General features: G+C 35.7%; 6 protein-coding genes across 6 annotated transcripts; 5 read left to right on the top strand and 1 right to left on the bottom strand.

Annotated features, from left to right (window-relative positions):
* Positions 1–765: 765 nt before the first annotated feature.
* LOC111698120 (poly(rC)-binding protein 3) lies at positions 766–2,881 on the bottom strand. Its single transcript, XM_023468369.1, has 2 exons — positions 2,836–2,881; positions 766–2,240 (listed from the first exon to the last, which is right to left on the bottom strand). Exon 2 carries the CDS (start codon positions 2,202–2,204, stop codon positions 840–842), a length of 1,365 nt encoding a protein of 454 aa, XP_023324137.1. The 5' UTR covers positions 2,205–2,240; positions 2,836–2,881; the 3' UTR covers positions 766–839.
* Positions 2,882–3,245: 364 nt separating this feature from the next.
* LOC111698113 (DNA-directed RNA polymerase II subunit RPB9) lies at positions 3,246–5,306 on the top strand. The gene is made up of 2 exons (XM_023468362.1): positions 3,246–3,503; positions 5,057–5,306. Exons 1-2 carry the CDS (start codon positions 3,324–3,326, stop codon positions 5,216–5,218), a joined length of 342 nt encoding a protein of 113 aa, XP_023324130.1. The 5' UTR covers positions 3,246–3,323; the 3' UTR covers positions 5,219–5,306.
* LOC111698085 (60S ribosomal protein L21) lies at positions 5,221–6,641 on the top strand. Its single transcript, XM_023468321.1, has 3 exons — positions 5,221–5,437; positions 5,739–5,997; positions 6,502–6,641. The coding sequence occupies exons 1-3, from the start codon at positions 5,308–5,310 to the stop codon at positions 6,593–6,595; spliced, it is 483 nt and encodes a 160-aa protein (XP_023324089.1). The 5' UTR covers positions 5,221–5,307; the 3' UTR covers positions 6,596–6,641.
* On the top strand, positions 6,622–8,329 carry LOC111698084 (RNA 3'-terminal phosphate cyclase-like protein). The gene is made up of 2 exons (XM_023468320.1): positions 6,622–7,396; positions 7,804–8,329. The coding sequence occupies exons 1-2, from the start codon at positions 6,646–6,648 to the stop codon at positions 8,169–8,171; spliced, it is 1,119 nt and encodes a 372-aa protein (XP_023324088.1). The 5' UTR covers positions 6,622–6,645; the 3' UTR covers positions 8,172–8,329.
* On the top strand, positions 8,313–10,492 carry LOC111698086 (60S ribosomal protein L35a). The gene is made up of 3 exons (XM_023468322.1): positions 8,313–8,460; positions 9,939–10,041; positions 10,313–10,492. Exons 1-3 carry the CDS (start codon positions 8,333–8,335, stop codon positions 10,424–10,426), a joined length of 345 nt encoding a protein of 114 aa, XP_023324090.1. The 5' UTR covers positions 8,313–8,332; the 3' UTR covers positions 10,427–10,492.
* On the top strand, positions 10,481–18,174 carry LOC111698083 (ruvB-like 2). The gene is made up of 8 exons (XM_023468319.1): positions 10,481–10,625; positions 13,363–13,601; positions 13,749–14,032; positions 14,678–14,835; positions 15,625–15,800; positions 16,163–16,294; positions 17,036–17,113; positions 17,921–18,174. Exons 1-8 carry the CDS (start codon positions 10,497–10,499, stop codon positions 18,117–18,119), a joined length of 1,395 nt encoding a protein of 464 aa, XP_023324087.1. The 5' UTR covers positions 10,481–10,496; the 3' UTR covers positions 18,120–18,174.
* The last annotated feature ends 1,733 nt before the right edge of the window (positions 18,175–19,907 follow it).

Here is a 19,907-nt window from a genome sequence, read left to right as displayed (position 1 = left end):
ATTGGGTGAGATCGTCTTTACGAATAATTTTTTGATTTAGTGTGGTAATATCTACTACAGGAAAGCTGAAATCCGTAGACGTTTCGCCAGCTATAGGAGCTTTTGTTTATGTTTAAATTGTATACTGTTAAACTTTGTAAAAGAATTTCACAAATAGAGCGCAGCTGTCCCTAACGCTATTTCTTACATTAAATTCTAATTCGTCACTTAATTCTTATGTTTATTGGGACATCCTGAAGTATTAACTATGCAAAAATTCTTCATTGCCTTGTATCCTTCTTCTAGACATTCCGACGTTCAGAAGGTTACAATTGGTCTCATCGATATATATATATAAAGTATTACTCTCCGTTTGTCTGGGTGTCCGATCATAACTGAGGAACTCCTTGACCGATTTGCCTCAGACTTTGATTGGGTAACTAGCTATCCAGAAGTGTGCTTATCTGGTTTTTAAATTCCAAACCGAGTGGTTAGCTTCGAGGGCAAGTTGGGTTCCAGGGTTGACTTTTATATAGAAAACTCCAGGTAAAACTTGTTTTCAAAGCTCGTTTTAAGATAAAATAAATAGAACCTTTAACTCATTTATTACTTCATTTCCAACCACAAAGAATATATTCTAAAACCAATATTTCATTATGAAAACTTCTTATTACCCTCATGATTGATTATGCAAACCCAAATATTTAGGTAGCCTCCGAGAATTGATCTATTTTAGATTTTAGATATACTAATACCTTAACATTTTATTTCACAAGTGAGAAAAAATGAAAATATCAAATTTTTATTTTTTTACATTTTTAAGGACTGCTGGCTTAACTCCCATCACAATTCATAAATCTTTAACGTCGTCTTCCTTTTACTCTTCCGCCACCATTCCCTCCGCCTTGCATATTCCCCCTTCTTCCGTCCATAGGGGATCTTCTTCCGCCCCTGGGGTAGGGATACGCTCCTCCCCTGCCTGCTCCGGGGTTACCCTGGAAGAACTGGTTTGGAGGTCCCCCCCTGTTATACGATCCAAACCCTTCTCCATGATCCGAGTTCTCAATATACTCATCTTGATAACCTCCTTGCTCCTCGTTCCATTCCGCGCTCTGTTCCTTTTTCCATATATCAATATTGGACTGGATGAGAAACTGTGCTAGCAGAGCAGATTCTGCAGTTCCCTTGATAATCACAGATCTCATTCTTTCTCCGGACTCGGAGATTTCTTCGTCCGTGCTAACTGTCACATTAGCTCCAGAGATTTGCCGGATTTCTCCAACCTTTGAACCATTCTTCCCCATAACGTATGGAGCAACACCATCCGCTATCTTCATCACTTTGACAATCTCCGGTCCACCTCCGCCCAACTGCCGGTCACGCTGAGAGGTCGAGATTGCGGTCATCAGAGCGAGAGGATTCATATGCTCGGGGGCTCCGGGACCATCAAAGTTGGGAAAAGCCGCGGTCATTTTTCCCAACGGGGTTTCCGCTAAAGCTTTCTTGACAACTTCCGGGGGAGCAAGTATAGCAACTCCGTTCTCAATAATATATGCCTTGTCTCCAGCTAGTATTATAGGTTTCCACAGATCTTTCATTAAAGATTTAGGAACGTAGGGAACAACTTCTCCTCTTGGCGGATTCTCCTGTAACACTGTTAACACTTGAAAAGTACTCTGTAGACACGAGTCTCCTGTTCCAATTATCTCAACCGTTCTCTCATTAGACTCCGGGAGGGATTCTTGAGATACGTTAATATTAGCCCCAGTCATTTCCTTGATTTCCTTGATTTTTGCTCCGTGTTTTCCAATAACCATTCCACACTGGGTGGAATGAACGGCTAGCCGAAGGACCAGCATCTTAGGGTTGCTTGGATCAGACAAGCTAACAACAAACTCACACAGTTTCCGACAGACGAGTCCAAAAGCTTTAAAGACCGAGTCCAGAGGTCCTGGGATGGAGAGAACACGTTCATGGGGACCAGGTTCTGTCAGAGTAATATTAGTTCCTGTCTGCTGCTTCAGCTGGTTCAGGAGTATCTCCTCGGCTCCGAACAGATATTTAACCTCCTCGCCGGAGAGCAGAAGTTTCAAGGTTATACCGTTTCCGCCGACTACCCCGGCACCAGGAACACGGGGGAAATTTGAATCGTTTCCTCCACGGGGGCCAGGGGGAAACATGTTGGATTGATTCCCCATGGTCCAACTACTTGATCCTCCCGACATTCTCAACTAGGTGGTCAGAATCCCTGGTTCTTACATCTGAAACAAAACTAATTTATTTATTTAAAATATTATATGGGTTACACAGCAGCTAGACTTTTACCGGGAATATATATTTTCTTGTCAACAATATTTTTGTTCCCACTCACCTAATGAATTAAGTAGTTTCATTTTTGAGGGTTAAGTTTTCAAAATTTGATTTCTTTACCAAAAAATGAACCAAAGTGACCTAACACTTACCCTCTTGAAAATGTATTCTTTAGAGGTTTTCCCTCTGATTAGGGTAAAACAAAAACAAATTACTGGAACATATATGCATTTTCGTAAGTGTGAAAAACTAAAGTTGAAATCGAATCTTTCATTATTGACCCCCAGTGCATGGGAGGTTGGGGGGAGGGGGGAATATATATCCCTGCAACTAAAATTTTATATTTTCCAGAGAGGCAATCTATAATTTCTGTTGTGGGTATTAATGTTCCTGTTCTGTTAATGAAATTAATTGTTGGTGACATTTAACCGATTAAATACAACATAAAAATCTTAGTATTTAGATTAAAACGTATTGCTAACTTCTGTAACTATTGAACCATAAATTATGTAAGATATTTTAAATCCTTACTACAGTAAAAAATACCTGAAAATGTAAATGTTAAATATAATAACAAAACATCTGTGTTTTGTTTTGAGTTTAGAAAAAATAAATTGTATACACAGGAAACAGAATTAGTTTCATACAAAGACGACTCAAACTTAGAAATATTCAAACCAAAACTAAATCAATATTTCTGCTGAATATCTACTAATATGTATGTTCCCTTTTAAATTTTTTTGTCTAACTTGGACGACAGAGCTCAATTTGAATATATGTTTTTTATTTTAATTGGAAAAAGTTTAATATTTGTTGGAAGGTTGCGTGAATAATATTTCTGATTTGTGTAGAGTATCTCGGCATTCTTCCTCACGGTTTGGTTTGGTAAGCTACAGTTTCCGGTTCAACATGCCTAAGGATTGTGCTGGAAAGTTGGAGGAAACATTGATCCTCATCAGATTCGTGTGTTATTTGTAATATCTACATGTTTCAAGCTTATTTATTTAATCTAGTTAATTGTGAATTCAGATATTATGGCTGAAGGTGGGCCTGGTTTTGTTGGAATACGGTTTTGCCAAGAGTGCAACAACATGTTGTACCCAAAGGTGAAATTTTTTAGTATTTACCTTAAAATAATTAATGTTAAATTGTGTATGTCACATGTCTTATCTTGGGTTATCTCACACGTTTCGTTATTCACATGTCTAAGTAAATTAATATGAAATACTTATTTGAATCTTGCTTTTTAGTGCACGAATAGTTGAGATTTTATTTTTCATCACGTATGCTGTAAATTACCAGACTACCATTTACGGTCTTTACCAACTTAAATTTGTTTTATCTATTTTATCTCAATGATTATCGTGTTTCATGAAGCTGCAAACAGTTTCATTTTATTTAGTTATTTTGCAACCATGTGTAAATCTATAAATGACGTTCCATTGGTTAATTTCTTAGAGAACGTTTTTTTTTGGCGCCCCCTTCCTATCAAGTAGTACATGGATCTTGCAGAAAGTGTCCTTAACCAAACCCGTGGCCGCAGCGCCCGGCCTCTAGCCTGTCCTAGCCACAGCGCTCGGCCCAGAAAGTGTCTTAACCTAATCTAACTCCCAAAATAATATTAAACACAATAGTCATCCAAGCACATTTTTGACTAATTTGCCAAGTCTCAAATACTTTCCCTAGTATCCTTCTCTTGTCTCCCCCTTTGTATCCTTGTCATAATTCTTACCTTTCCGCTCGTGAATTTAAAATCTACCCCCTTCAATTCAGGTTATCAACATTTGGGTTGGACCCTTTGGAAAATATTCAACTACAAATAAGTCTTATTGTTTTTTGAGGAATAAAAGTGCAAACGCAAAAAAGTCTTTTAGATTGACATGGCCTCTAAAACAAGATGCCACTGGGTCACAATCTTAAATCGTAAAGGATGAGGGGGGGGGGGCTACTGTAAGTCCCCAACTAGATAAAAGATTAGTAGAAGTTTTGTTATTTCTTGACTAACGACTACAAAGATTATCGCTACGAGCATTGTACAATGAATTTTAAGTATAAGTACCAACTGTGCCTTAACGATATTTCTTTTCATGCGATCCCGTATTGTTAGGTAAAGATAATTTCTTATATGAATTAAACTTTTTGTTTTTAAACACTAATGAGAATTTTCATTTTCTCTCTTTTTTCAAAGTTCAGTATTGGGTTTTGGTATTAAAAAAGGTGTGTTTTTTTTTTACTGATTTTGGTTGATATTTTAACCGATTGATCCGGATCCAGGAAGCCAAAATCTTGCGGATCCAACGTGCCGGATTCTTAGCACTGGTTCTAGCTATGATCTGGATCCGTTGGGTTTGGCATGCTTAATCCTTGATCTGGATATGAATTAAACTTTTTGTTTTTAAACACTAATCTGAACTGTTTCTACGTTCTATCTTAAAAACATCCGAATTAAACGTAGAATCGTCCTTGGCCATGACTCCGTTGTGGCTTCGGAACCATTTCTATTTTAGGCGGGTCTATGAGAAACAATAAAATTAAATGGATCCTTATCACCGATTCTGTGCACATTTTCACACGGGGGTCAATTATTTCTCGTCGAGTGGAATAGTACTGAGAATCAAGTCCAAGTTAATAAATTACGAGTAACCTTTTTGCTCCGCTAATTCGAAGAATACTACCTTTTGTTGACCATTATTCGATTTGCTGTAATGCCCTTCGTTAATACTGATTATCATTTTCATGTGAACATTTAATCACTTGTCATTTCTAAATTCTCAAATTATCTTTCCCTAGGTCTGAGGATCATCCTTGTCCCAAGTGCAGGCACAGAGAAGCCGTATTCTTCCAGTCTGATACTATCAAGGCTGCTGCAGAGATGAGACTGTATTATGTTTGTACAAACCAAACCTGTCATCATCGATGGACGGAGTAAACAGAATTCTCCGAACCTGTCCTCTCGTCTGTATATATGTATATCCTGTATTGTAAAACCTTTAGTACAAATATTAAATTTCAGAAAAGATGGTGAACCCTACTGGATACCGTCGTGGAACGAGAGACATGTTCTCTCGTGGCTACAAGAAGGGAGGAGTAGAGCATCTTTCCACCTACCTGAAGAACTACAAGATCGGAGACATTGTTGATGTCAAGGGTAAGTTTTTATTTAAATTGTCGGGACCGGCTACAAACCCCCCCCCCCCCTTCTTTTGGTCGTATTTGACTCTAATTCGGATACGGGTCGATATGGAAATTATTTTTACGAAATTTGAATACATTTTGCCTATTAAATGACATTTACCATAAAAAACAATATTTTGCATATTTTGTAACAATTAATACGTTCTGTTTAATGTCTATTTCACTAATAACCCAGTAATATTATTCTGATTAAATGGCGGGAGAGTTGTCGACATTTGATAGATTTATAAAGCTGATTCTACTCTTGATTATAGGTTGTGGTGCCTTCCAGAAAGGTATGCCCCATAAGTCCTACCACGGCAAGACTGGACGTGTCTTCAACGTCTCCAAGCAGGCCGTAGGAGTTGTCGTCAACAAGAGGGTTAAGGGAAAGATTCTACCCAAGAGGATCTCTGTGCGTATTGAGCACGTTAAGCACTCCCAGTGCAGGAAGGATTTCTTGGACCGTGTCCACACCAACGAGGTCAAGAAGCGCGAGCAGAAGGTTACTGGAAAGCTCGTCGAATGCAAGAGGTACGTTGTAATTAAGTTTAAATGAATAGAGTTTTGGAAACTTGCTTTTAATTTGAGCTTAATATTCTTATAGATCAATTGAAAGGTAACATTCATGTAGTGTCAGTGACATTAATTATCAGCTTATTTTACTTTCTTTAAGTAAGGATTTCTTTTGGATATTAATGGATTTGACTCTGAAACCCAATATATTTGAAAATTTCTACGTATCGCAAAATTCTGTATGTTGGCAATTATTAAAGATGTGATATGATAAAATATTGTTAATTACAGCGTGACTATTAAAGATGTCATATGATAAAATATTGTTAATTACAGCGTGACTATTAAAACTGGATCAGAGCGTTCAGCTTTGTGTTAGATGTTCAACCAAGTTTTCAATTTGTGTTAAACCCCTCTTCATTTTTTATTTATGTTGTTGCACTGTACTTTTGTTCCGCATAGTTTTACGAATTTTCAGAACTAAATTTATTATGTTCTGTTGGCTAAATATGACTGTTTTAGGTTCCCTCTGGCTCCCCGCCCTGCCCACACTGTATCTACCAAGGATAACCAGCCCCAAGATATTGGACCCATCCCATACGAGTTCATGGCTTAAAGTTCTTTATCTCTTTACTCTGCATCTAATTATATTTTCTTGCAGATAAAATGGCGCGGGAGAAGTTCAAAGAGTTCAATGGATGTAATTTCCTACGACAGCGGCTTATCCTTTCTATTCTGACATCCAGACCTGTTAAAATTTCTAAAATTCGGTACAAGGACGACGATCCGGGATTGAGAGATTTTGAAACTTCTTTAATCCAGCTACTCGGGAAGATAACTAACGGATCCAAGATTGAAGTGAGTGAGACAGGAACTAGTGTTCTATGTCAACCTGGAATCCTGACTGGTGGCAGGATTGAGCACGATTGTGGTGTTGAGCGAGGTTTAGGATACTTCCTTGAGGTTCTACTTGCTCTGGGTCCGTTCTGTAAGAATCCTCTCCACGTGACACTAACCGGAGTAACTAATAATCAGATAGATCCCTCCGTTGACCTCATCAAGGCATCCTTCCTCCCTGTAGTTCGGAAGTTTCTCCTGGATGATGAAGGACTAGAGATAAAGATCTTAAAACGAGGAGCTGCTCCTCAGGGAGGAGGACAGGTCCTGCTCAGGTGTCCTGTTAAGAGACAACTCCGTCCTGTCCAGATTGTTGATCAAGGGAAGATCAAACGTATCCGAGGAACTGCCTGGGCTGTCCGAGTATCTCCTAGTGTACCGAACCGTGTTGTGGAAGCAACAAAAGGGATTCTTCTCAAATTTATCCCTGACGTCTATATTTACACAGATCATTTTACTGGAGCTAAATCAGGGAAATCACCTGGGTTCGGTCTGACCCTCAGCGCAGAAACAAATACAGGTTCAGTTTTAATTATTACTTCATTGTTTTCCTGGGACTCAAAACATACTTCTACCATAGGGGGACTGTTCTATTTGCGCGAGTCTTGTACTAAAATTCCCGTATTGTCTATCTGAAATAGTTGGTTACGAAGTTTTTATATGTAACTTTAACAATGTTCTGTTAATATGAATTTGAGGCGGGTAAATCTTTGCGACACATAAGCACGTTTTTGTTTCCCTAACATGTTGAAATGAAATGTGTAATGATACTAAGTCAGGTTTGTGTATTTAATTTATTGTCTGATTTCTACGATTTCACATTTTAAAATCCGAATAGACTGTAGTTTTCACATGTTGAATATAGATACCCCCACCTCTTTGACAAAAAATCTTTAAATTTACACATTTATTTTTATCTTTATCTAGGGATGATATTGTCTGCTGAGGTTTGTTCCAACCCATCCGGCGGAGATCCAACAGTCCCTGAGGAACTAGGTGTACTCGGAGCTAAGATGCTTCTGGAAGAAATTTACCGAGGAGGATGTGCGGACTCGAGTTCTCAGAGCCTTGCCGCGCTCTACATGAGTATGGGACCTGCAGATGTATCCAAATATCTTGTTGGACCTCTCTCTCCGTATACTGTGCAGTTCCTCCGTCATATCAGAGATTTTGTCGATACAATGTTCAAACTTGAAACTAAATCTGAAGAGGAGAATTTAAGAACTGGAACGGATAAGGTTCTTTTAACCTGCGTTGGTATCGGGTTCACCAATTTGAGTAAAAGAACGACATAATTGTAAATTTTTATATCGATCGACTATCTGTTAAACTCAATGGGGCCATTATTGATTATTGATTTAACAAAAGCTCGAGTTTGCCGGATTATCGATTAAACTATTCTATTCTCTCAGTTAACAAAATACCTTCAGTAAGAAACCATGAATATTTCAGAGAGATGGCTCCTAAGTCCGGTCGTCTGTACGCCAAGGCTGTGTTCACCGGCTTCAAGCGCGGTCAGCGTAACCAGCACGAGAACACTGCTCTCCTTAAGATGGAGGGATGCGCCAACAAGGAAGAAGCCAGGTACTCGTAGCAAGGATAAGATTTAACTAATTGCACACAATATTTTACTAAAATTGCATAACATTATTTGTTCAGATACGCTCTTTTCACGTCCTTTAAAGTGTTTTCCGAATAATGTATCTTCTTTTTCTTTTCTAAAACTGATTTCCTTTTTCATTTATCATCTATTTCTACTTTTGAATATATTTTTCTTTATTATCTCCTATTTATACTAAAACACTGAATACATTTTTCATTTATCAGCTTTTTCTACTGAATATATTTTTCCTATTAATACTTCGACACTGATTACATTTTTCACTAATAAGCATCTATACTTCGACTTAAACTGAATTTATTTTTCATTAATTATGATCTATACTTCGACTTAAACTGAATATATGTTTCATTAATTATCATCCGTACTTCGACTTAAACTGAATATATATTACATTAATTATCATCTATACTTGGACTTAAACTGAACTTATCTTTCATTAATTATCATCCGTACTTCGACTTAAACTGAATATATATTTCATTAATTATCATCTATACTTCGACTTAAACTGAATATATATTTCATTAATTATCATCTATACTTCGACGTAAACTGAAAATATATTTCATTAATTATCATCTATATTTCGACGTAAACTGAATATATATTTCATTAATTATCATCTATACTTGGACTTAAACTGAATATATATTTCATTAATTATCATCTATACTTGGACTTCAACTATTTATTTTACATTAATTATCATCTATACTTAGACTTAAACTGAACTTATCTTTCATTAATTATCATCCGTACTTCGACTTTAACTGAATATATATTTCATTAATTATCATCTATACTAGGACTTCAACTGAATTTATTTTTCATTAATTATCATCTATACTTCGACTTAATTAATGCAAAATAAATTCAGTTTATCATCTATACTTAACTTAACTGAATTTAATTTGCATGTATTATCTATCTCCTACTTCTACTTCGACACTGAATATATTTTTCTTAAATTATCTCCTATTTATACTTGGACCATGAATAATTTTTTATTAGTTATCATCTATACTTCGACTTAAACAGAATATATTTTTCATTAATTAAATTATCATCTATACTTCGACTTAAACTGAATATATTTTTCATTAATCATCTCTTATATATGCTGCGACTTAAACTAAATATACTTTTCATTAATTATCATCTATACTTCGACTTAAACAGAATATATTTTTCATTAATTATCTCTTATTTATACTTCAGACACTGAATACTTTTTCATTTATCATCCATTTCTACATTGAGTAAAACTGAAACTTATTCTCTAATAGTGGGGATGGGGGGGGGGGTACTCTGAAAACCTTGCAGCATAAATTGAGAACGTAGATGGTTTGAATTTCTCTGGTTTATTGGAATAATTATTCGCATTGTTAGATATCCTTGTATTAATACTTGATTTGTTCTAAATATATAATATTTCTAGCTGGTATATTGGAAAGAGATGCGCCTACGTGTACAAGGCCAAGAACATAACCCCCGTGCCCAACAGCAAGGAGAAGTCCCACCTTCGTGTCATCTGGGGAAAGGTAGTTAGAATAATTTATCTCTTCAATTTTCTGATTTTTACAGTTTTAGGAGGTTTTAATTTTTAGAAAGAGAATAGTAAATTTAATTCTATTGGAAAGATTTTCTACCCTTAAGATATTTTTTATTTCTAAAATATTTTATACTCGAGAGGGAGAGATGTATTTTTTAAAAGTAAGAATATTTTTACGTTTATTAACAGAACTGTAAGATAAATAAATAGAATTCTTAATTATTTTTCGGTTTCCTATTCTTTACCAATCTTTTGTTTAGGTCACTCGTTCCCATGGAAACGCCGGGTCCGTCCGCGCCAAGTTCCACCGCAACCTTCCTCCCCAGGCCATGGGATCCAGGGTTAGAGTTATGCTGTATCCTTCCAGAGTTTAAACTCTGTAATTCTCTTGAATAAATAATGTGAAGGAAACCATCTTATTCATTTTGAATTTCCAGAAATAAAATGGCGGCCAATGCGGTAGCTAAGGTTGCGGAAATCCGCGAAATAACCCGGATAGAGAGGATAGGAGCACACAGTCATATTCGTGGGTTAGGGTTAGATGATTCTTTAGATCCTCGTCCTGTCTCCCAGGTACTGCAGGCTAAGGGTTTAGATTGAGATGAGAGAATTGTTATTCGTAGGACATAATTTTTAATTTGTAGTCCTGCAGGGAAACGGATATTAAGGCATTTTAACTTTTCAAGACTTAATTGAGCAGTAAGGAAGAAAATAAATAACTATTTAATTGTTTATTTGAGCCTTTCCGATATACCAAATCGAAGCACGAAAAATTTTTTGCGTACACTTTTAAGAGATTGGTTACTTGTATGATTTTTATTGAGTCTTTGCACGCTCTAAATTGATTTAGGACAACATTTATATTAAATAGTAAAAATCTAGTGCATGTTTAAGAAAATGGGGTTTAAGTATTGATGTATCTAAGCGTGACGGTATAGTTAAATAACAAAGAGCGTGAACGAGTTTTGTTAAGTTGTGACACCCGTGCCCGAGTACCGTGAATTAGTTTAACTGTCCCCAACACGTAGAAAATCATCTTGACGTTTCTGAAATAATTATTAACAATCTGATAATTATAGGCTTGTCTAATTGCCAAGTACGTAAAAGACTGCAAAAATATTTAAAAATAATTTTCTTCTGTTATTGAGTCATTACTAGGGTTTCCATTCGCAACATGTGCAACTATAGCACAAAATTGGATCTGCACCTTGGAAACAGATCTGTACAAATTCAAAATTCACCTTTTTGTATGCCACTACAGAAAGTCGTATTTTTATGACAAAAGATCATTTTTACCAATAGACCGATTAACAATAACATACAAACCTATCTTTTATTATAATAAAAGGCAATTTTCATAAAGATTGTCAAACTAGTGGGGGAAGGCAGGCGGTTATAAACCACAACATTTTTGCCTTTCATGCAGTGCTTAAGATCTATTTAATCGGATCCTGGATCTGCGCAGGAAATAAAATGGATCTGAAAAATATAATTTTCAAATTTTTGGTCATATTTTTTCCGCTTATTTTTAGGCTAACTCTTGAACTATTCAGAAATCAAATACATTAAGTGCATTGAAATTGTGATTTTTATAAATCCATCGACGTTATGCAAAAGATATATATAAAGAACTTCATTAAGTTTTAAATTAAAGAAATGACGATTCCTTTTATTGTAAACTGTTTTCCTCAAAAATAAATTCAATCTTTCCTCAAATGGCGTATTTTTGAAAACATGAACAACAAAAATGATGCACCATAGCATACTCTGAAAGTTCAAAGGGCGCCCATAACCAAAAATTTGCAAATTTTTACGAGTAAATTGCAAAATAGATTTTTTTTAGGAAAACTGTATCACTTAGGTAATGACAGTTAATCTTGTGATTTTTCTCATCGATTCTTTTACTTAACGCTACCCAAAACAATTTGTCTCAGTGCCAATAATGCATAAAATGATGTAAAATTTTCAGTGTATAATGTAAAAAAGTTTATTAACTGAACACACAATTATTTTCAATGCCGTAAATTTATCATTTAAAAACGTATTAACTGTCCGAAGACTCAAATTGTGTGGCATGGAAGACCGTAGGGTTTTGGCGCATAAGGCATGGAAGGGGAAAATGTTGTGGCTTATGGCCGCCTGCCTTCCCCCGCGCGTCAAATTTTCCTAAAATAAACTAAAAAGTTTCAGCTAATTGAAACCCTGAACACCACACTTGATCCTTAGTTTTATCTTAAATAGATAAAATTTCTTATGAAGAATCAATGCAATATTACATTTATTTAAAGCTGATTTCTGGCAAACAAATAAAACAAAACATTCGTACTTATATATATGTTGCCTATAGCCGGCAAAACGGCTGGACCGATTGGGCTGACATTTTTTGGGACACTCATGGGTGGCCGGTGGGTGTTCTAGGCTTAAAAATCCAAAAAAAAAAATTTTTTTTCACAGGCAAACGCCGGCTCTTCAGCTAGTGTATTTATAAAATAGTGTTGGTTCATATCACCTTTAAAATTTTATGGCTCATATAAAATTGAGCTGAACGAGCTGGTTTAAAAAATATTGGTTCGTTGCACAAGATTTAATTATCTTGTGCACCAGTGCAACTTGAAGAGACGTGGTTTTTTTAGTCTGCGGAGAACAACTACTTTAAAAAAAAAACATGATCTTAGGTTAATTACGGTTTTGATACTTTTCCTTCTATGTGGGTTGTATTTTATATTTTGTATTTAATGTCTTGGTCAAATGAACTGTTCGCTAATATGAAAGAGGGTGTTGACATGAATTCGTTATCAATCCCTGCTAATTTTACTTTTATCTGTTGCGTAAATAAGAAGAAAATGGCTGAAAACGTCTCATACCTAAAAGTTTAGTGTCCGTAGAAATTCAGAGTTGCATTATTCCACTCACATCGTGAATAGTTCTATCAGATTTAAATTCAGATATTACAATCTTGTTCAATTCGATGATTCGTATTTTGTTTTTGTTGATATTTCAAAATATTTTTATTTATATATTCCTTTTCAGAAACGCCTGAAATCAGACTACTTTAAATCTAATTTTACAACTATGATTGATGAAACGATAATCACAAAATAGTTATAGTTTTGCCATTTCCAAAATGTGGTCTGCATTTTTTGAGTATTTAAAATGGCCAAATTAACTGACAATTAATTCCGGGTCTTTCTGATGCCTCTGCTCGCACCTAGCGGCCAAAAAATCAGCCCATTTCATTTTTAGCGAACACACCCTTTCAGGATTGATCAGTGGTCACTAGCCTTATTTTATGACCTATATTATATCACAGGGAATGGTTGGACAGGCGGCAGCTCGACGGGCAGCAGGAGTTGTTGTTGAGATGGTCAAGGAAGGAAAAATCGCCGGTCGAGCAATCCTAATCGCTGGAACACCCGGCACCGGTAAAACCGCCATCGCTATGGGAATGGCGCAAGCTCTAGGAACAGATACACCATTTACAGCGATGGCGGGCAGTGAAATATATTCACTAGAGATGGGGAAAACAGAAGCATTGACACAAGCATTTAGGTTGGTTTTGAAAGTTATTCCGGACTTAACAAAGCAATGGACAATTTGTTGAAAATTGAAGAAGTAAATAAACATAAATTTTGATAAAGAATTTTTGATATTTTTTTTAATGCGTACTAGAATTGACATTTATTATAAATATTTTAGAAAAAGTATCGGAGTTCGGATCAGAGAAGAAACAGAAATTATCGAGGGTGAGGTTGTAGAGGTTCAGATTGACCGTCCAGCTGCAGGTTCCGGAGCCAAGGTTGGAAAACTGACCCTGAAAACAACAGAGATGGAGACGATTTACGACCTCGGGACAAAGATGATTGAGTGTGTGATCAAGGAGAAGGTTCAGGCCGGAGACGTCGTGACAATTGATAAAGCAACCGGGAAGATAACAAAACTGGGGAGAAGTTTCACAAGAGCAAGAGATTATGACGCAACAGGTAGAAATAAATATCAAGGGTTTGAGGGAATTGGTTACAGGTCACGTTCCCTTATTCAGATTTTATCAAGTTTTTCCTTTTTAGAGTTTTATTTTCTCTTTAAATTCATTGCAATTTGAAATTATTTTTTCTATAAAATCACTACAAAGCGTGAAAATCAATGTATTAGGATAAATACAAAGACAAGAGAATAGATCGCTAATGCAGACTGTAAAGCTGAAAATTGTACAACCCCTTGTACACAATGAACTCGTCATTTAAAAGGTCATTGAATACGTTTTACTTCTCGGGGTCAATCTGTAGAGTATTTTTTTTATTATTATTTAAAGAAGTTTAATAACTGGGCTACTCCCATTAATTATTTTAGCTTTTACTGTTGCACTGAAAGTCGCCACTCTATTCTAAACAAATCACCCCATATATTTGTACCCTGTACAAATATACTTGCCTGTACAAATATACTTGCCGCAAACCTTTGAATTCAATGTACTGTATGTCGGAAGCTAGTACCTCCGGTATGGTGTTGACGACATGCGCTATCTTTATTATAATTTGGATTGTTGACTTAATACAAACAATTAAAGGGGCATGTTGTGAAACTTAAATTTACGTCGATATTTCCTTTAAAAATGATATTATATTAAGGTGCCAGTACAAGGTTTGTACAGTGTCCTGAAGGTGAACTACAGAAGAGGAAGGAGGTGGTACATACAGTTACTCTTCATGAGATAGATGTTATCAACTCAAGAACTCAAGGTTTCCTGGCCCTGTTCTCCGGAGATACCGGAGAAATCAAACCAGAGGTATCCAATTCTTTCTTTGGTTTGGACTTACCATTGATTAAAACTATAAAATCAGAATTGTACGAACCACTTCAGGGGTTTCCTTTCGGATAAATCAATGTGATTTAACTAAGGAGAGGGAGATAGTTTGTGTGAACATTCTACTTTGACGTATTAGGACTGCTGTGAAGTAGTTTTATCAAAACAATAACAAAAATTGTAAACAAAGGTCGGAATTTTTCTTGGATTGACCAGTTTCCGAGCAGCTCTTATTGATAACGGTCAAATCCCCCCCTGTAAAGAAAATTTTTGGATTTTAGTAGTATGATTGAGCGTTTTAGTGCCCCAAAAATATCCTTCTGAGATTTCTTAAAGCATTTCTGTCACAGTTTTTTTGTTAATTTTAGTTTTTTGTGGTTTTTTCTTTTCACTCTTCCCCCTTGTCCCTTCCCTCTTGCCCCTTTTTCCTTCCCTTTTGTTCCTTTTCCCATCCCTCTTCCCCCTTTTTCCTTCCCTCTTCCTCCTTCTGCCTTCCTCGTTTTCCCTTCACTCTTCCTCGTTTTCCCTTCCCCCTTTTCTCTTCCCTCTTGCCTTTTGTTCTTCATTTGCAAAATTACCCTCGACCCAAACTATGTCCAATATTTTTGAATATACATATTGAAAAGTGGACAACTGTGATGTTTTCAGGAATATTCCGTTTAAGTTAAACTTCTACCAAGTACCTTGGAGTCACAAACACACAACACAAACAGACGCACATACAGTACACACTGCACCCATTTACCCAATTGTTAGTATATGACTTTGAAGGTTCGAGACCAGATCAACGCTAAAGTATCTGAGTGGAGAGAGGAAGGGAAGGCTGAGATAGCTCCTGGAGTTCTATTTATTGACGAGGTTCACATGTTGGATATCGAATGTTTCTCCTTCCTAAACCGAGCTCTCGAGGATGATATGGCTCCTATTGTAGTTATGGCTACTAACAGGTAGGTTTTTCATCTATCCTCGAAATCGTTAAAAAATATTTCTGTTTTATTTTATTGGGCCTAACTAGTTAGGTCGAGCTGAATATTTTGCAATCACGTGACACAAGCTGTCGTCAGAGTTGGGCCGAAGATTGTGTCTTAAAGTCGGGTTTAAGGAATTACGACTCGAGTCGAAGTTTTTAAACCGCGAGCTTACATCCATGTTTATCTATATAATAAAATAATATGTAGGTTTCCTATAGCCGGCCAAACGGCCCGACCGAATGGGCTGAAATAGGTTAAAAAATCTTTTTAAAATTACACGGGCAACGCCGGGCACATCAGCTAGTCTATAGTAGTAAAATCATATGTACGTATTTCAGGGGTATTACAAAAATCCGCGGAACCTCATACACCTCCCCCCATGGTATCCCCCTGGACCTGTTGGACAGAACCATCATTATCCCCACATCATCATACGACGACAAAGAGCTCAAGCAGATACTCAAGATTAGGTAACTAGAATATATTAATTTAATCGTACTTTACCGAACTTATTAATTCAATTGTGGTCTCCATAAACGATCCCTTCGTATTTTATTCCTTCAAAGCAGTGCTTAGGATCCATTTAATTTTGATGCGGATCCTTGATCCGCGTTGGAAAAAAATGGATCCGGATTTCCATAAAATTTACTAAAAAAATTAACGAAGCAGAATTTTCAAAATTTTTTGGCTTTTTTCGCTTAATTTTATGCTAAAACTTGATGAACCATTCAGAAATCAGGAAATTTTTATAATCCCTCTTTTTTCAATAGTTGAGAGTAAATTTTTTAGATTTTTTTTTGTTGATATCTTGTCCCTTGGATCCGGATCCGTTGATCCGCATATTTTTGAGGATCCGGATCCTAAGCACTGCTTAAAAGTATAAAACCCGTGGTAAATGTTTGAAAATTGTTTATAGTTTCCTTGTGTTCTATTTTTTATTATACTAACTCAAAATTATTATTTCCCACACAATTATAATTTTTCTTTTTTTCTCTAAAATTGAGAGAGGAGAAATGTGAGAAGAGTTAACAATTTTTCATGAATATGATATACCGTCAAATTATTTTCCCGTGTTTTTATTTTTATCTTTTCAGTTAGAATCATGCCCTCATAAAATACATTTCACACGTTTCCCCTAAAAATTCTTTTGTGATAAAAAATTGTTTAAATTAAAGTTTCATCAAAACAATTTGAACATGAAATATATCTAGATGTGAGGAGGAGGATTGTGAGATCAGTGAGGATGCTTTGACAGTACTAACCAAGGTTGCCGGAGAAACCAGTCTCAGGTAGGAATCCTTTCCTGGATTAAAATAAAGAGGAGATGAAGCATTGATCTAGATATCTGACATGATTGTGCAGCTAAAAGCTTCAATCTCTATACCCAGTAGTACCCCCCAACTATTTCCATTTTTAATTTGAAGATGAATGGTTAGTCTCTTCATTTATGTGACTACTGGTACTATTAACATGCGGGATATCCAGTAAATAATAAAATAATTCGTAGATAAACAATAGATCGAGATCAACCATTGATCTCGATATCAACAACCCTAGTTCCAAGCACTGAGCTGAAAACTTTAGAACAGTGGATATTGAGATTAATGCTTAAACCTTTTTTTCTTAATATCGAGACTAACCTAATCTTGTACTCGTATCCTGGAAAAGTGTAAAAAAAATTAACCAATCAGAGTCGCATATATAAAGCCGATAAATTTGAAATTTTGCGCGCCATTTAAGATTATATACAGAAACAGGGGGGACTCTAAATTATAAAAACAAAACTGCGTTTGATTTTTCTCTACTATATCCAAGAAAGGACGGTTTAAGAAGCAAATCAAAAGTGTGTCCATTGGATTAAGTATTTGGGATTAAGAATATCTCATTCTGAAGTTTTCAGCTCTGATCCCATAATTATTAAGATTGCAATTAAGAATAGACAAATATAATCTTCACACGAAAAATTTGATGAAATTTAAAATCAAAGATACTCTGGATTTAATATGTGTCAATTAAAATAAATTGTGTTATAGTTATAGTTTTGGTTTGGTCTGTTAAACTTAGTTTAGAATCATTTTAATTGTTTGATACGTTAGGTATGCAATCCAGTTGATAGCAGTATCTAGCCTAGTGAGTAAACGACGGAAAGGGACTGAGATCTCTATCGAGGACGTGAAACGGGTGTACAGCCTGTTCCTGGACGAGCAGAGGAGCTGTGAGTTCCTAAAGGAGTACCAGGATGAGTTTATGTTTAACGAGGAGATCTCAACGCCAGCTCTCATGGAAACCGCCTGAACTGTATTATTCTTTATCAAGTACAAAATATATATGTGTCGATCTTGTTGTCAAATTTTTATTTAATTTTGGCGAGAGTAGTTTTTTAACAAAATGTCCAGCAATATTTTCAATTGAAATATGAAGGAATACTTTTATGCTGCAAACCTTGTAAAGAACAGGAGTATTCAATTACTCACACAATCCCTTATTTTCTCGGAACCTGGAGAGTCGAGATTTCGTAGATAAAGATGGGATTTCAACCAATTCACTCCTCGGGATCAAATTTCATTTCGAAAAGGCTTCTCTTTAAGAACTGAACCGGCTCAAGTAAATATTGAAAACTAGTTGAACATGTAAATCGTCTGAAGATGCCCAAACGTTGATGAATGACATTTTGACAAAATATTTGGTAAATCATAAAACTAATCGTTTTGATTGTAATCATAAATGTCAGAAACCATGATCACTACTTTTTTACAAGAATATTTTATTACTGTCTAAATTCTCATTTGATTAAAGAGATTTCACGGTAATGTTATATTGTCTATACGCAACACCCCCCTACTGAACTTCTGACCTACTAACTTTCCGACCTACTGCAATATCGGACCTACGCCAGCTTTGTATTTTTGTATTATTTGAGGGTTTGGTTAGGTTAAGACAATTTGTGGGCCGAGCGGTGCGGCCACAAATCCATTTAGCAGCTGTAAACCCACGTGCTAGTAGGTCGGATGTGTAGTATAGCGGATTTTGCGTAGGTCAGAAGTGGAGTATAGCGGAAAATACACCATCAGATTTTACTACGGAGAAATTAATAGTTGAACATTATTTGTTCATTTAAAAGATATCATCTTAATTTAAATTCTGATGCTCGGGCCAAGACGCGAATAAGATATTGTATTTTTTGAATATTTTTATATTATTTAAGCGTAGTTATAGTGGACATCTTGGGAAATTAACCTTCTTTCGGATAATTTTTTATTTCATGTTTCTTGCTTCGGAGATATAATTGAACTTATCTTTTTCGTGTTGGGATAAATTAGAATTATAATAAGATATACAGGGACTCTCGGTAAACATCGGAGTTGACTTAAATTCAAAAATGAACTAAATATTTGCCCAATTAACATCATGTACGGTGTTCACTGTTCTCACTGTAATGTATATAGCTATTAGCTATATAGCGATGGGTCACCCCGGACTAACCAGTTGAGTTAGAAGCATTCGGTTTCTTCTATTTGAAATTAAGCGTGTTTTGGCCTATGAGGCAATAATGTTTAATTTACGAATTTGTTGTTCTATACTTTTTCATTCAAAATGTATGTAAATGTCGACAAAAAAGTATTTTGGAAAAAAAGTTATGTTTAATGGGTCAAATTGTGATCGAAACTCACAATTATCTGGAATATTGGCAGAACCTTTAAATCCACGGGAAATTTATTTATGACTTAAAGGACTGTATGCGTAATTTCAAGTGACCTTCCATTCAAAGAATGCAATGCTCGATTCACAACTGTTGTTTGATCAAGTATGAGTTATATATCAGTGTTTATAATTTTGAAAACTAATTAATTTCAATTTTAGATTCTCTTCAAAATTCACTTGCGTATTTCTACTACAAGAAAACTTAACAGAATTATCAGAATTAAAAACTTTAAACCTAGGAGGACGAAAACATTTCACATTATTGATTAGAAAAAGGTTACAAGGGTACCGTTTTGAATCATGACACTGCCATCTTTGCCTGGAGGGTCATTTAAAATTACGCTTACAGTTCCTTTCAAGATGCGAAGCGCCAAAGAATTC

Source organism: Eurytemora carolleeae, unplaced genomic scaffold, assembly GCF_000591075.1.
Source record: "Eurytemora carolleeae unplaced genomic scaffold, Eaff_2.0 scaffold64, whole genome shotgun sequence".
NCBI lineage: Eukaryota > Metazoa > Arthropoda > Copepoda > Calanoida > Temoridae > Eurytemora > Eurytemora carolleeae.
Note: the sequence above shows the minus strand (reverse complement) of the source record. Positions and strands in the feature narration are given on the sequence as shown.

What these genes read in the sequence shown, in the direction of transcription:
- LOC111698120 (XM_023468369.1), bottom strand. Translation starts at nt 2,204, where the DNA reads ATGTCGGGAGGATCAAGTAGTTGGACCATGGGGAATCAATCCAACATG.
- LOC111698113 (XM_023468362.1), top strand. Translation starts at nt 3,324, where the DNA reads ATGGCTGAAGGTGGGCCTGGTTTTGTTGGAATACGGTTTTGCCAAGAG. An exon ending in TATTCACATGTCTAAGTAAA is followed by an intron (nt 3,504 to 5,056) that starts TTAATATGAAAT and finishes TGTCATTTCTAA; the next exon opens with ATTCTCAAATTATCTTTCCC.
- LOC111698085 (XM_023468321.1), top strand. Translation starts at nt 5,308, where the DNA reads ATGGTGAACCCTACTGGATACCGTCGTGGAACGAGAGACATGTTCTCT. An exon ending in AGACATTGTTGATGTCAAGG is followed by an intron (nt 5,438 to 5,738) that starts GTAAGTTTTTAT and finishes TCTTGATTATAG; the next exon opens with GTTGTGGTGCCTTCCAGAAA. An exon ending in AAGCTCGTCGAATGCAAGAG is followed by an intron (nt 5,998 to 6,501) that starts GTACGTTGTAAT and finishes TGACTGTTTTAG; the next exon opens with GTTCCCTCTGGCTCCCCGCC.
- LOC111698084 (XM_023468320.1), top strand. Translation starts at nt 6,646, where the DNA reads ATGGCGCGGGAGAAGTTCAAAGAGTTCAATGGATGTAATTTCCTACGA. An exon ending in CAGCGCAGAAACAAATACAG is followed by an intron (nt 7,397 to 7,803) that starts GTTCAGTTTTAA and finishes ATCTTTATCTAG; the next exon opens with GGATGATATTGTCTGCTGAG.
- LOC111698086 (XM_023468322.1), top strand. Translation starts at nt 8,333, where the DNA reads ATGGCTCCTAAGTCCGGTCGTCTGTACGCCAAGGCTGTGTTCACCGGC. An exon ending in GCCAACAAGGAAGAAGCCAG is followed by an intron (nt 8,461 to 9,938) that starts GTACTCGTAGCA and finishes TAATATTTCTAG; the next exon opens with CTGGTATATTGGAAAGAGAT. An exon ending in TTCGTGTCATCTGGGGAAAG is followed by an intron (nt 10,042 to 10,312) that starts GTAGTTAGAATA and finishes TCTTTTGTTTAG; the next exon opens with GTCACTCGTTCCCATGGAAA.
- LOC111698083 (XM_023468319.1), top strand. Translation starts at nt 10,497, where the DNA reads ATGGCGGCCAATGCGGTAGCTAAGGTTGCGGAAATCCGCGAAATAACC. An exon ending in GTAGTTATGGCTACTAACAG is followed by an intron (nt 15,801 to 16,162) that starts GTAGGTTTTTCA and finishes TACGTATTTCAG; the next exon opens with GGGTATTACAAAAATCCGCG. An exon ending in GCCGGAGAAACCAGTCTCAG is followed by an intron (nt 17,114 to 17,920) that starts GTAGGAATCCTT and finishes TTGATACGTTAG; the next exon opens with GTATGCAATCCAGTTGATAG.